Below are 13,037 nucleotides of genomic sequence, written 5' to 3'. Positions count from 1 at the left end.
AGCAGCCCAAGCCCAGACCCTGGGGTGCCTCGCCACACTCTCCCTGGAGCATCTGCTTAACTGCCCAGAATGAACCTGGATGAGGCCAAAGAGAAGAGAGACTGCAGCCCCAACTCCCATTCCGATGCTCTGAGTGTATGAGGGCAGAACACATGCAGTCCCACCTCCCCAGCCAGCTCCCTCCCTGCAGCCCCCAGGTGCCCGTTTCCTCGGTCCTTGCTCCCAGAAATCCCCTCAAGAGCACCTGGCCCAAAGCCTCCCTCTGCTTTACAGAATCGTTGCTGAAGGCAGCACACTCGGGAGCAGAGGGGACACTGGGGCCTGCAGTTAGGCCCCTACTAGTGGCACTCCTCCCATAGGGACCCTTTCCACACCCCGGGCCAGACCCTGGTGGTCACAGAGGCCTCAGGGCCAGCCTGGTCCTGACACAGCCCAGCGCCTGGCCTGGCCTCCCCACAAGGCCCCACACTCTCGCCTGTCCACTGTTCCCACGGCCCAGCCTTGGCGCTCGCCTCTGAACACTGAAAGCCCAGAACAGATTCATCCCGAGCCCAGCCCCAAATCCTCCTCTCTTCTAGCCTCTGCTGAGGCAGCCCCTCTCCCCATCAAACCTCACCTTGCCCCTTTCTCAAGTCCACCCCAGAGCCTGTGACACTACCTCTACAGCGCCCCTTGACCCTGGCCTCATCCAGGTGCTGGCACCTCCTGTCTGAACCCTGCCTGCCCTGTTGTGGCCACACATGCCCGGACACTTCTCCTGGTCCTCCCTCCGCTACCCATCAATTCAACATCGTCCCCTTCTCAGCCTCCTGTTCAAGCCTCCCACAGCACCATCAGCACCGCAAGCCCACCACTGCCCCACAGGCAGATCACTTGGCCTCTCTGAACCATGATTTCCTCATCTGTAAAATCTACTTTGAAGGCTCCTGCGAGGCTGTAAAGGCAGTGGGTACCCAACGGCTGGCAGACTGCAAGTCTGATCCCCACTCTGCCCAAGCCACGAGGCCTAGCGCCCTGGGGAAGCCGTTACTCCAGCCTCAGCCTGGGCTCCTGCCTCCTGCCTGCCCTGCTGGGAGGGGCTCCGTGCAGGCCATGGCTCTGCTCTGAGCTTTCTGGGTGTCGTGTTGCAGCAAGAGGTGAGCAGGAGAAGGGCTGAGGAGAAGAGCCAGGCGGCCAAGCAAAGGGACTGCAGGGAAGGCCAACTGCTGACCCCATGTTTTTCTGGGCCTCAGTTTGCCCTCAGCTCAGTAAAACTGAGATTTCTACAAGCGAGGCCTAGAGCCAAGGAGAGGAGAGTCCTGCCCCAGACTGGCCCTCTGGACTTTACCACCTGGAGCCCGGAGGGGCTGCCCGGGCCCGCAGAAGCAAGCCTCTGGCGCACTGGGAAAAGCTGAGAAACACACCAGAGTCTGAAAAGCCCAGAACCCGGGTTACCATGGCAACCTGCAGCCAGCTCCAGCCCAGCACTCCGCAAGCCTGGATGGGGGCCGGGACTCGCCAGGCACGGCTGCTCCCACCTCTGAGGCCCCCTCCTTGGGCTTGGCCCTGTTTCTGCTTGGACACAGGAGTGGGGCACCTCTGCCCTGTCAGGTGGGCCTGCCAGCTTTCTCCCAGAGTCAGGCCCGGCCCCTTGGCCTCCAGAGTCCAGCACCTCTCAGCACCCCACCCCGGCATCCACTGCTCCAGCACCCATCACTTCAGTAGCCGTCAAGCCCATCAGCTGCCTGGGCCACCACAGCACCCCTGCGTACAGAGAGGCCTCGGGCTCCGGCCAGGTCAGCGACCTCGAAGCTGTTATGTGGGCACTGGTAGAGGGGCAGTGAAATGATTCCCCGCCTTGCCTCACAGCTGGGGGGTGCCAGCACTAGTGTGGCGCTTTCCACGTGATTTTTCTCCTTTAACGGCACTTCCTCTGACAGATGACGACACAAACTCAGAGCAATTAAGCGACTAACCAAGGTCACAGAGCTGCTGCTTGGTAAGAAGCAGCGACTTGCAACTCCTGGGCCCAGGCCCCTGCCCTGGATCCTGTTCCTGGATGCCCTGGGCTGACCCCTGCACGTCACCAGGGCCCATCACCCAACTACTCACCTGACTCCCTGGCCACAGGGCTGTGCCCAGTCTACACAAACACACAGCAGACAGAGGACGGCCTTCAGGTTTCCATTTAATGCCCAGCGCACTGCGAAGATGTCCTCCCTGCCTGAGGAGCCCATCCCACGCCTGGCACCTCAGCCTCACTACGCGGCGTCCCCACCCCAGTCAAGTCCCTCGGTGTGGGGCCTCTCTCAGCTCTTCAGCAAGCTGTTGACGAGCCCAGCAGCTCTGCGGAGTAGCCTCGTCTCACCGTCCTGCAGCTCAGGCTGGTGGCCAGCGCCTGGTACTCAACCTGCAGGCTGGCCAGTGTCCTGCTGAGCTGGGGGTCTTGACGGTAGTGGTCCCGGCAGGTGGCCAGGAGGACGCCCAGTGTCTGCAGCACCTTTTCACGGGCATCATGCTCAGGCAGCGCCAGGAGGTGGGCTGTGATCTCGCACCAGCCCTGTTCCCGCAGGCCTGGCAGAAGGTGTACCTGGCGATACTGCTGCAGCTTCTCTGGGGACGTCTCCTGGGTCAGCTCAGCCTCCTCCTCGGCGAACATCTGCCATCCGCCACAGCCATGGGCCAGGTAGGGTGGGGGTGGGGACAGAACACATGGGGAGCAGTTAGCTCACAACTGGCCAGCTCTGCCCTTCAGACACGAAGGCACAAGGCTGACCCCTGAGGGCCCACCTCTTCCTCCATCCCCAAGTCTGTCTGTCTATCCATTCATTCATCTACCAAGAGAAACACCTGTGTGGTGCCAGGTGCTGAAGAAACCACGATGGAGATACAGTCTTGCCCTCAAGGAGCTTAGGGTCTAGCAGGAGAATGAAAATTAACTAATTCCCAAACAGCATGATAAAGGTAATCTAAGAGTGCAGCATGGAGGCAGACAGGCTGGCTTCAAATTCCTGCTCCACCACTGACTTACTGAATGACCATGGCCGGCACTCAGCCTCCCGAGACCCAATGCCATCTACCTCTTAAGTGGAGAAACTCAGCCTGTCTGTAAAGTGCAGAAGCCCAGCTTCATCAGCACAAGAGCCAGCAGCCGGAAAGGCAACACCTGAACCCTAACAAGCAGGCAGGTTACCTAAAGGTCAGAGGTGGAGGGGTGGAGGGTTGGGAGGGTTGGGACGGGGCGGAGATTTCCTGTGCAGCTGTACGAAGTGTGCCTGTGTGGAGAAAGAAGGAACGCCTGCCCTAACTCCAGGGGAGAATGAAGCACAGGGAAGATACACAAGGCAAGAGGGAAGCCCAGGAGAAGACAAGGCCACAGTGGACCACCTGGTGCTTCCTGTGGTAGCAGGAAGCCGTGGGGCTGATTGGGGCTGGCAGAGGAAGCTGAGGAGGTGTGCGATCCTGCATCCTGGGACAGCAAAGGCTGAGAGGGACCCCCTGGTTCTTTCCTACTACACCCCTCAGTCCTGCCAGCTTCGCCTCCAAAACACACCCCAATCCCGTTAGTTCCACCTTCATCCCCCGTGTCCTGCAGTCCACTGCCTCCTGTACCCCCTCTCCTCCAGCCCCCAAATCCTCACAACCTGGCATTGCGGGTGATAAAGACGAAATCAATCCCTTCCCTGAGACTGCGAGGCTCTGCAGGCTCCGCCCCCACTGTGCGCAGCCTGGACCCACTCACACCCACTCCTGTCACTCTAACTCTCCCCTGGGGCCTCTGGAGGCGCAGCTCCCACTTCCAGGTGCGCCCCCACATGGCCCCACTCACTCCATGGCTCCCTGCACACCTCACTGCCACTGGCCGGCCTCCCCCGACTGGCCTGCACTCACATGCTGCTGTGGTTTGAATGCGTTTCCCTAGTTCAAGTGTTGGAAGCTTAATTCCCACGGCAGCAGTATTGAGAGGAGCTGCCCTAGGTCGGGAGGGCAGCAGGTTCCTTATGCGAGAGCGGCTGTTATTCTAGAAAGCAAGCCCGGCCCAGCATGCTTTTTTCCACAAGTACTCTTGCCCTCCCACCTTCCACAATGTCGCCATGCAGCACAAAGGCCCCCACCAGAGGCACTCACCCAATCGTGGATTTCCCAGCCTCGTGAATCATGAGCCAAAACTGCCTTTTCTTTATACATTACCCAGTCCGGGGTATTCTGTTCAAGTAGCAGCAGACAGACTACAACACACGCTCAGGGCAATTCTCTGATAAACCTCTGCCCGAAAGCTCGTGGACGGCAGGGACTGCGGACTATTTCCCCAGCACCCGGCACAGCAGGCAGCACAGGCAGGGTCCCCCTGTGGCCCTTCAGCTCCTCAGATGCACCAGAGGCCATGGAATCCAAACCCCAGGCAGGCATCTCACCGCTGCAGAAGCCCAGATGTTAGGGCATGGTCTCTCAGTAGAGGTCCTGTCACAGGCCAAGGCACATACGAGGACTGCCTGGGGCCTGGCAGACCCCAGCACCCTGATGGGGGTGTCACATTGCCCATGGGAATTCCACAGTCCCCGGCTGTCACGACAACGTGCTGCAGTGATCCCCCTGAGCTGCACAGTGCCCCTCCATCGTGGTGGACAGCTCATGTCCCTCCACCTTCAGGCAGCTCTGGACCCACCCCTAGTTTGGCTAGGTCTTCATTCTTTCTTAAGGGCTGCAAGAGGCTGGACTTAGTGACTCACGCCTATAATTCCAATACTTTGGGAGGCTGAGGCAGGATTGCTTGAGCCCAGAAGTTCAAGACCAGCCTGAGCAACATAGTGAGACTCTGTTTACAAAAAATTAGCCAGGCATGGTGGCATGGGCCTATAGTCACAGCTACTCAGGGGGCTGAGGTAGGAGGATCACTTGAGTCTGGGAGGCAGAGGTTGCAGTGAGCCAAGATCGCGCCACTGGGTGACAGAGAGAGACCCTGTCTCAAAAAAAAAAGAAAAAAGAAATCACAAGAACAGAGAAGCCCTGACCGCCTCAGCCTAAGTACAGTCAGTCCTAAATCTCTCTGACTGAAACTCATCTGCTGTCCGCCCTGAAAGAAGGGGCCATTTCCATACTGTTTGTAGAGAGATGCCAGTCCTCCCCTCCCCAATCATGTCAGCACCCCAAAGCTTCCAGAGGCAGGCTCCTGGGGCCGGCAGCCTCGGGGCAGCCTTGGCGAGCCTGCCTGCTGGTAGTGTGCTAGCAATGGGTCAGTGCCATAGTGCCCAGGATGCCAGGGCTGGGGGCAGCACGGACACACACCCAAGACACCAGAGAACAGAGCCCAGTTTCCCTGGGAAATGCCCAGCCAGCCTACATGTCCTTCATGTCCTTCTCCAGGCTCACTGGCCCACTCCCAGAACCTGAACTGTGCCCAGGCCTTATTAATTGGATCTGAGCACCACATGGCTGCCTGCTGTTCTAAGAAACTGGATTTCTGCAGCTTGAATAAGAGAAGAGAGAGAAACAGACCGAGAGATAAGACAGGCAGAGAGAGTCAGAGAGCTGGGGAGAGAGAGTGACAGACAGAGGCAGCCACAGCCATCCCGATACTGCCTGGGAGAGAAGGCCTGGGGGAGGCGTGTGCAGAGTGGGGGGAGGGCCAGCCTGGGAGAGAAGGCCTGGGGGAGGCGTGTGCAGAGCCGGGGGAGGGGCAGCCTGGGAGAGAAGGCCTGGAGGAGGTGTGTGCAGAGCCGGGGAAGGGCCCAGCCTCCGCCATTCAGCAGCAGTTCCAGCGGCTGCCCAGCCCTGCTCCACTAGTCGGCATGCGGCTGTTCTGGGGAGCCTGTGGCCCTAGAGGGGCAACTGAGGAAGCCCTGCCAATGCTCTCTGCAGCAACTGAATTAAGAATCCAGGCCTGGCTGGTTTTCCTTAATTACGATGCTTCTTCAAGCTTGCAAAGAGGGCCGGGCACCAAGTCTCCTCCCAAGTGGCGAACAATTGGGTCCCTGGGACTCTCAAGGGCAGCCGCTCTGAGGCGCTGCCCAGAGTCAAAGCTCCCAGAGGAGGCACCTCCAAGTTTCTAGAATCCGAAGAGTCAGTGCCATTCGAAGGCGCTCCGGGCTGCTCCACCCCCTCAGCCTTTTGTCCCTTGGGGGCCTGGTCCTGGCTGCTCCAGGGCTTGCCTCACGCTGAGTCCTCTGCCTGCACACTTGGCCGTGACCATGGCTGGCAGGGCCATCTCCCATTCATCAGCCCTCAGGTTTCAGCTAAGCCACCACATCTCACACAACATCCTCCCTGATGTCCCCAGTCTCTTCCATCTGTCTGTCCATCCATCCAGAAGCACACACAAAGCAAATGAGGAGACCGGGTGGGCCTGGGTACTCACCTTCTCCGTGACCAGGTCGTAGAGCAGCGTGACCACGCGCACGGCCAGCACCTCTGCGCCTTTCTCCTGCACCAGGCTCCTCAGGACTTGCAGCCCCCCGAGCTTCAGGAACTGCCGCTGGGCATAGGGGAAGTGGCGCAGCAGGGAGCACAGCGCAAACAGGACCTGGGGACAGAGACCCAGGGGCAGGTGAGAGGCCAAGTGAGCTGGACCTGTCCTGAGGTCCAGGGAAGGCAGACAGAGGTGCCCCAACCTAGTCCCCATTCCTCCCAGCCCCACCTAACACCTCAGTTACAGCTACACCCCAGAACCCAAGAGTGTGAGGCCAGTAGAGACTCAGACACCTTCAACATTACCAAGTGAGTAAATGGGAGGTAAACAGAGACCAAGGGTGGGAGGCCAAGAGTAGGGCCCAAGGCCACACCACAGGAGCTGCCCACAGGCCTCTAGTCACCTTGGCACACTGCCATCTGCTTTAGTTTAGTGTAACCTCTCCCCCTATGCCACCCAGCAGATGACGCTCAGGTCCCCGAGGTAACATGCACAGCCTGGACAGGAACCCTTTCCTTTCAGGCCCCACAGTTGTCCTGGGGGCCAGGCAGGAGGAAGGGCATGGAAACACACCTTCTTCTTTGCAGTGAATGGCTGCTCCGTGGCCAGGATGACCAAAAGCTTCTGCAGGGCTCCCCCTTCAACGGCCTCCACCTGGACCTTGGGGTTGCTGGGGAAGAAGCACAGGAAAGCATGACTACCGTGCCCAGCCCAGGGATCGGGTGGTCAGGGAACTGAACCTATGCCAGCCATCCTGGGCAGAAACAAGAACAATGCAGGTTCCCATGCAGGGCAAGTCAAACTCAGCTGGGGAAACAAAGACCATCTGGCACAGACCCATGTGGGAACAGTGGCCCACAGCACAGGTGACAGGGCTGAGGGCTCCCATGCCAGCCCCGACTCCCCAGCAGCCAAGGGGCTGGAGTAGGCTGGAAGGTGAATCGTCTCTATTACTGTAAAGACATTTTGATGCCAAAGGTGCTCCTTCAGCGTCTCTCCCGTAGGAAGCCTTTCTTGGCGCTTCCCAAGCCAGTGCCAGATGTTCCTTCCTCCGTGACCCCAGGCACATCACACACTGGGGCAATTACTAATGGGTCTGTTCCCCTCTGGGTCTGCAGCCCGAAGGTCAGGGCCCCATCCCTCTCCTCTCCTGGGTCGGCACTCAGACTGCACATAGAAAATGCTTGTAGGAGAAGGCAGGAAGAAAGTGCAAGAGACAGGAGCCTCTGAATACCTAGGCAGATCCTAAAACAGAACAACCCAATGCCTCCCACTGGGCTCCCACTCAATAACAGCAGCTACTGTCAGCTTCTCTGCCCGTATTCTCAGCACTCAGCACAGAGCCCGCCATGTCACAGGTCCTGGACAGTAGGGAATGAATGAATGAATGAATGAATGAATGAACGAACGAACGAACGAACGAACACGTGTACACAACCACGAACATATCAACAGAGAAACACACCGCACTAAAGTACTCAAAACCCTGAGCTGCCTCTGGAACTCCTCTCCCCACTCTGGGCTAGAGAAATAATGATGTTATTAAAACATTTCAGGCCCAGACCTCCCAGATGAAGGGATAAGGGACCTGGCGGGGACCCCCATCAGGGCAGGGTGCCATGCAGGGGACATGGCAGGGATCCCTAGCAGGATACCCTTTTGCAGGTTCCTTGCAAGACTGCATTAGCGATTAATTAAGGAGCAAGTGGCAAGCACAGAGACCGGATGGTCAGGCCTTGGGCAGGTCAGGGCTTCCCTCTCAGCAGCCCACTTGTGAGGCCCCGAGAAGAGAGGGGACGGGCACACAAAAGCTTGAGGCCAGCAGCAGGTGAAGGGGCCAAGCCAGCAGTCAGATGGTGGCTGTCACACCCACCCAACTAGCCCAAAAAGGACACTGCACTCTACCAAAGCCACCACATGCCTCTGGCTGCCTGCCCTTGGAATGACCACAAGCTCCTGGAGACCCAGAAAGCACCTGTTCCTCCTAACTCCCAACCTCCTGGCCAGGGGACCCTCACAGGGTCCTCGAGAGTGAGCCAGGGTATAAGGAAACAAAGACAAATCAGAAGGAGCTGGCTCCTGGTCCTAAACCCAGAAAAGACACACTGTGCCACTGTACAGGAGAGGGCCCGACACACAGCAGGCGTGCCCCCAAAGCTGGCTGAATGGAATGAAGAGAGCTCCCCGCTTTTATTCCAACCAGGAACAAGCTTCAAGGTCCAGAGCAGACGGAGCACGCTGAGCCGGTTTTCTAAAGGGAAAAGCTCCTTTGTACCACGTGTCACTCTGTAGCCTCTCAGCCAGAAAGGAAGTACAGGGTGGGTGCCAGCCCATCCCACAGCAACTCCACCCCTGTGTCTGCAGAGCTGCCTGGAGATGGGCCAGAGGCCCTGGGGAAGGGAGGCTGACAGCTCCTCTCCAGATAGGCAGGGAGGCAGGCGCTGGTGCAGGGGGGCCTGGGAGCTGAGCTGCTCCCCTGCCCCCCCAACTTGAGACAGGCAGCTGTTTCATCAAAGCATGAGCTAATTAGGGCTGTCTCTGCCATCATGTGCCTAAGGAACATTCACCCATGACAGGAGGGTCCAGGAAGAGAAGACGACCACGCTGAGAGATTCACACAAACATCAAATGCTGCCTCCCCAAGGGGGGCTGCGAGATCTGACATCGCATCACCCTTTGGGAGCACTGCCAAGGAGTCCCATCCCTCACGGGCCCTCGGAGCAGCAGAAACAAGGCCCTCCAAAGACAGCACAAAGCTCATCACAGCACCCCATCATTGCAGCCCCAGTTAATCACCCAGGGCTGGGCCACCAAAGCCCTTCCACTTTCTGCACTGGGACCAGGGCAAAGAGAAGTCCCTTCTTCAGAAGGTAGGCTGATGTGGGCCGGGAGTCACCCACAGCCAAGCCAGCAGCAGCCAGTCCTACCCACTCTGTCTCCCTCAGGCAGCTCTTCCCACTCCATTTCGAGTAGGAGAGAAGAGAGCTCCAACATGGGATAAGTAAACCGGAGAGAAAAGAGGAACTCTGACCTTTTGTAAATTGCTGAAATCGGGTTCATAAGGCAATAAATTCATGTTTTCACCCACAGCCAAGTCCGTGGGTAGGGCAGGACCATGGCCAAACCTGGGCTGTGACAGTGCACAGCCTTGGCAGCCCTGGGTCCATGCCCTGCCTGGCCTCTTCACATGATCAGCTTAAATGAGGTGCCCACGGGACCCTGGGAACTCCGGGCCTTACCCCAGGGTTCCCACAGCTTCAGGAATTTCCTAAAAGGCCACCCTGTGAAGTGGCCTTTCAGGGCTGCCCAGGGAAGGGGTTGCAGAAACACAGCAGAGGAAGAGGGGGAAGATGAGGCCTGCGCTTCCAGCTGCTCCTCTGTCCATCCAGGCAGGGCCAGTAGAGCTGAACGTTTCCTGAGCAATCTCCCGCCATGGGCAGAATCTGCTCCCCGAAACAGACCCTCTCTCCACAGGCAGCTCCGCCTCGGGCTCTAAATGCTCACAGCCTGGGGCTGGGGGAGGCAACTACCAAAACAGCTCAGAGTGAGGCCTCTGGACCTGCAAGGGCCGGGGCCTGGAGGACCCTTGCTGGGAATTTCATGAGCAATGGCTGATGACCTTGGGCAAATTTTCACCCATGAGGCAGAGCTAGGACTACCTGTGTTAAAGACAGAATAGTTAATTAATGCCAAAATGCCATAGTGCTCGCCAATGCACTGTGGCCAAAAGATAATTACAGTAGGCTTACTACACAAAGAAGTCAGACCACATTCTTGACAGCACGGCTTGATTCGGCCCGGATGCCTCGAGCACATATCACATACGCCAGCCCCATCCTCCTCCAGCCTATGGACTCTGGACCAGAGCTGCAGCCCACCCCTGGAGGGGCCAGTCCTGCTGGCTGGAAGGTAGGTATCCTGACAGTTGGGGATCTGAGTGAGTTAAGAGGGCGGGGGCCTGGCACGCCTCAAAGTGACATTAGTGGTGCTGGTGTGCTCAAAGTCAACAGAAGGATATTAAGGACGTAGCTCATCTCCGATGCGATAAATGAGAATAAACCTTGTTCAGGGCTAAGCCGGCTGGACTAAATAAATACCATTAGCACTTGGATTACTGGGATGTTCACAATCAGCAGGCAAGTCAGCTGTCTGTGTGCAGAGGGACGGCAGCAGCTGCTACTCTGTAAATCTTGCAGGGGGATGGGCTGGGGGTGGGGCGGGCTGCAAAAATGGAAGTGATTGCATTTGCAAAAACCAAAGAGTTTGGGTCAGGGTGACAGCAATTTGGGCAACAGTCAAGAGTCAGAGGTCATAGTTTAGCTAACTGAAGCTAAGCATGTGTCTGGGTGGAAGGGGACTGAAGGAGCTGACCACAGGGAGGGCAACCCAGCTCGGCCAAGGGGCCCAGGAGATTGCTGCCCAATACACACGCCGGGGCTGACTTCACCCTTGGGCTCAGGACTAGCCACATAATTTTCAGGCCCAAGTGCAATATGAAAACGTGGGGCATTTTGTTCAAGAATCATCAGAAATTTCAAGACAGTGAGAACAGAGCATGAAGCCAGACACGGGCCCTTTTGAGTGTGGGGTCTTGGGCCACTGCACAGGTGTCAGGGCCAACAGGCCGTGTGCACGGAAATTCTGCTCCAGGGTCAACTGGAAGGGCTGAAAAGGAAGTCTGAATTTCTGAAAAGGAGAACAACTGGAAAAGGCAGAGCTCTAGGATGGGAGTAAGGATGAGGGTGACTAGTTAGATGGGGGCCAAGGAAATGCTAAGGTGTAACTGAAGAGAGCTTCTGTGATTGAGACTGCCAGGCCAAACCAGGACACCAGAGGCATAGCAGAGGGATGTGCTCACTCACGAGTCCTCGTGACATTTCTCAGTGCAACAAATACTCTTTTCATTCCCTTATGACAGTAAAAAACTACCATTTTTCATCTGAAATGCCTCTGAGATGATGCCATGCACTGAGGGCAGAGGGCACATCTCAGGGGTATATGGGGCCAGGCTCAATCATTCACCTGATGAAGTGCATGCTCGCCTTCTTGCCCAGAGAAAAAGATTTCCTCTGGTGGCCCCACCTTGCTTATGCCCTAATGTGTAGCCTCCATCATCTGAGAAAGCAAGAATTTGCAGGATGTGTAATCCTGAAATAGATGTGTTCAAGAGACATCTATATTTGCCTGACATCCAGGGATGAGTGGGATTAGGGAATCAATCAGTTAAGATACAAACAACTGGCCAGGAGCAGTGGCTCACGCCTGTAATCCCAGCACTTTGGGAGGCTGAGGCGGGCACATCACTTGAGATCAGGAGTCTGAGACCAGCCTGGCCAACATGGTGAAACCCCGTCTCTACTAAAAATACAAAAGTTAGCTGGTGCGGTGGCAGGCACCTGTAATCTCAGCTACTCGGGAGGCTGAGGCAGGAGAATCGCTTGAACTCAGGAGGTAGAGGTTTCAGTGAGCTGAGATCATGCCACCTCACTCCAGTCTGGGCAACAAAGCAAGACTCTGTCTCAAAAAAAAAAAAAAAAAAAAAAAAAAAAACACCATACAAAGTCAAGCTTCCAGGAATAACAAAACACATGATCTGCACATCACTTGTGTGGTGGGACCTGTATGGCCTCAGGAGTTCCATCTGGACACTGGGGAAGGGCGGGGCTATCATCTAACCCCTTCATGTACAGCCCCTAACTGGAAGCCGCCCACGTAAGCAACTATGAGACACCCACCCCTCACCATAGTAACAGCAACTCACGAGAGGGTCTCTAGAACCTCTTGACAGACACACACACAAGACACACACAGAGACACAATCATCTGCCCACCTTTGGGGAGATAAAGGGAACCTCAGAGGGAGGGGCAGCAAATGACCTTCCTGAAGGACATCTGGTAGCTCTCCAACATAGCCCTGCATCACAGTCACCTGGGGCAGTTTATTTCCTGAAACCATTTCAGACTAGTGACATAAAAAATTACAGAAAATAGGCCAGGTGTGGTGGCTTATGCCTATAATCTCAGCACTTTGACAAGCTAAGGCGGGAGGACTGCTTGAGTCCGGGAGTTTGAAACTAGCCTGCACAAGGTGGTAAAATCCCCGTCTCTGCAAAAGTAAAAAAAAAAATAGCCAGGCAAGGTCATATGTGCCTATAGTCCCAGCTACTCGGGAGGCTGAGGTAAGAGGATCACTTGAGCCCAGGAGGTTGAGGCTGCAGTGAGTTATGGGCAACAGAGTGAGATTCCGTCTCTCTAAAAAAAAAAAAAAAAAAATTACTGAAAAGTAATCACACAGAAAAAGGACTTACTGAAAAGCTGTAAGAAAAGTAAATAAACTCCCACCCAGATCCACCAATTGTGGGCATTTACCACAACTCTCTGTCTCTAGTAATATTTACACAGATTTTCTTTTTGAAATATTTGAGGGTAATTGAAGATATGAAGACCCTTTACCCCTAAACATATCAGTGTGAATGTCCTAAGAACATATAACCAAAGTACAATGATCAAAATCAGGAAACTCACACTGACACAATAATCTATAGATATTTACTTAGATTTTGCCAACTGTCCCAATAATAGTCCTTCCCACCCCCCTTTCCTCCTTGTTTCTTAAAAAAAAAAAAAACTTTTTTTTTTTTTTTTTTTTTTT

At 55.9% G+C, this 13,037-nt stretch overlaps 1 protein-coding gene across 2 annotated transcripts in view; it reads right to left on the bottom strand.

Moving 5' to 3' along the window:
* Positions 1-1,881: 1,881 nt before the first annotated feature.
* Positions 1,882-13,037, bottom strand: part of SIL1 (SIL1 nucleotide exchange factor) — a 242,464-nt gene continuing 231,308 nt past the window's right edge. Inside the window, exons 8-10 of one of the 2 annotated variants that reach the window (XM_017891294.1) lie at positions 6,959-7,055; positions 6,335-6,499; positions 1,882-2,638 (exon numbers count right to left, since the gene is read on the bottom strand). In XM_017891294.1, coding sequence (XP_017746783.1) covers positions 2,297-2,638; positions 6,335-6,499; positions 6,959-7,055 — 604 coding nt within the window. In that variant the 3' untranslated portion in view covers positions 1,882-2,296. The remainder of the gene's footprint in view (positions 2,639-6,334; positions 6,500-6,958; positions 7,056-13,037) is intronic. The other variant, XM_017891295.1, reaches the window with a different exon arrangement.

The sequence above is a fragment of the Rhinopithecus bieti genome, unplaced genomic scaffold, assembly GCF_001698545.2.
Source record: "Rhinopithecus bieti isolate Rb0 unplaced genomic scaffold, ASM169854v2 scaffold_20170, whole genome shotgun sequence".
Classification (NCBI taxonomy): Eukaryota; Metazoa; Chordata; class Mammalia; order Primates; family Cercopithecidae; genus Rhinopithecus; species Rhinopithecus bieti.
Note: the sequence above shows the minus strand (reverse complement) of the source record. Positions and strands in the feature narration are given on the sequence as shown.